Here is a 1,410-nt window from a genome sequence, read left to right as displayed (position 1 = left end):
AGATTGTAGCTTCAGTTTTTTGAGCTATGGTCATTTTAACATTTAACAATTTCTGAAAAATACCCAAGGTCCATGGTTTCTCCAAAAAATAGCTCCAAAATTACACCAATTTTTATAACATTTTCTGATGCATATTGATGTCCTTATGCTGTGGGAAAAGTTTCAGATGATTATTCAATTTTTCAAGTTATGGCATTTTAAGAAAATGCCAAAAATTTGAAAAATGCCTATAGGTTTTTCCAAAAAATGACTCCGAAATCACCCCAAGATTCTATTACATTTTAAAATGCATATTGATGTCCTTACGCTATGTAGCAAGTTTGAGCTGATTCTGACTTAAATTTTTAAAGTTGAGCAATCTAAAATGAACATTCTAAAATCAAGCCAATAATATTTTTGAAAAAGAAAATTCTGTATTGCACATGATGTAAATGTACATGTACATGTATGTCATTGTGATGATGTGTCTTAGGATACAGTCAGGGGAAAGTTGTCTTACAAAGGTCGTGTGAATACTGACAAGTGTCAAATAATCGACTTGAAAGATGGCGAATGTAAGTACAGTATATCTTATACTGTATCATGATAATATTATTGTGTGGTTTCCTGTGTAGGGTCTCATGGTGGTAATGGCGTTAAAAATGCTTGGCGGATTAATAATTTCGATAAAGACGACAAATGGTATGTATTGTTTGCTAAGAATGCAAGAATGAAAGAGGAATGGATGGAGGCTTTCAAGAAAGAGAGAAGACAAGTGGAGGATGACAAAATAAACGGTTTGTTATTTAACATACCTATACATGTACATGTACACGTGTATATGTACACGTGTATATGTACAGTGCCACAAGTTTATATGTACAACATGGCCTTGATTCTAAAAATCGGTGTGCTTTAATGCCTAAAACTCCATAATTATTAACTTTGTTAGGGAAAGGTACACATAAATGTATGTACATGTACTAGGTTTTATATTATACAATGTGGCACCATTATTTTCCCTCTTCTCTTTTCAATAGGTTTCATCATCACTCCTAAAATGAAAAGAGCTGCCATTGCTCTGTTTAATACCACCAGTGAGCCAATATCAAGGAAACATCCACCAAAAAAGAACTATGGTAAGTAACAATAGCTAACGAGACACCTACGGTGCTTGGACTCGCCGCAGTTGCTGCTGTATTTATGGGATGAAACAGTGAATTGTGGTATGTAGCTATCTGCATCATATGATGTATCCATCAGAGCAATTGGCATCAGTTTTAATATTTCTTTAGCATAATTACAAAATTGTTCTTACACTTTGTGCTGCTGTCTTATGTCAAATATATCATAAAATTCTTCATCAAATTTTGCAATGAATCACAAAAAAGAAAGGGACACAGAAGTCCCAAACACTTTAATCCCTTCCAA

At 33.6% G+C, this 1,410-nt stretch overlaps 1 protein-coding gene across 1 annotated transcript in view; it reads left to right on the top strand.

Moving 5' to 3' along the window:
• Window positions 1-472: 472 nt before the first annotated feature.
• LOC109589787 (rho guanine nucleotide exchange factor 9-like) overlaps window positions 473-1,410 on the top strand; it is a gene marked incomplete at its 5' end in the record, with an annotated part of 2,146 nt that continues 1,208 nt past the window's right edge. The window contains 3 exons of the mRNA XM_020005803.1: window positions 473-554; window positions 615-776; window positions 1,020-1,118. Of these exons, the coding sequence (XP_019861362.1) occupies window positions 473-554; window positions 615-776; window positions 1,020-1,118 (343 nt within the window). The remainder of the gene's footprint in view (window positions 555-614; window positions 777-1,019; window positions 1,119-1,410) is intronic.

The sequence above is a fragment of the Amphimedon queenslandica genome, unplaced genomic scaffold (genome assembly GCF_000090795.2).
Source record: "Amphimedon queenslandica unplaced genomic scaffold, v1.1 AMPQUscaffold_10888, whole genome shotgun sequence".
Classification (NCBI taxonomy): Eukaryota; Metazoa; Porifera; class Demospongiae; order Haplosclerida; family Niphatidae; genus Amphimedon; species Amphimedon queenslandica.
The sequence above is the reverse complement of the archived record's forward strand: the minus strand, read 5'-3'. Positions and strand labels throughout refer to the sequence as shown.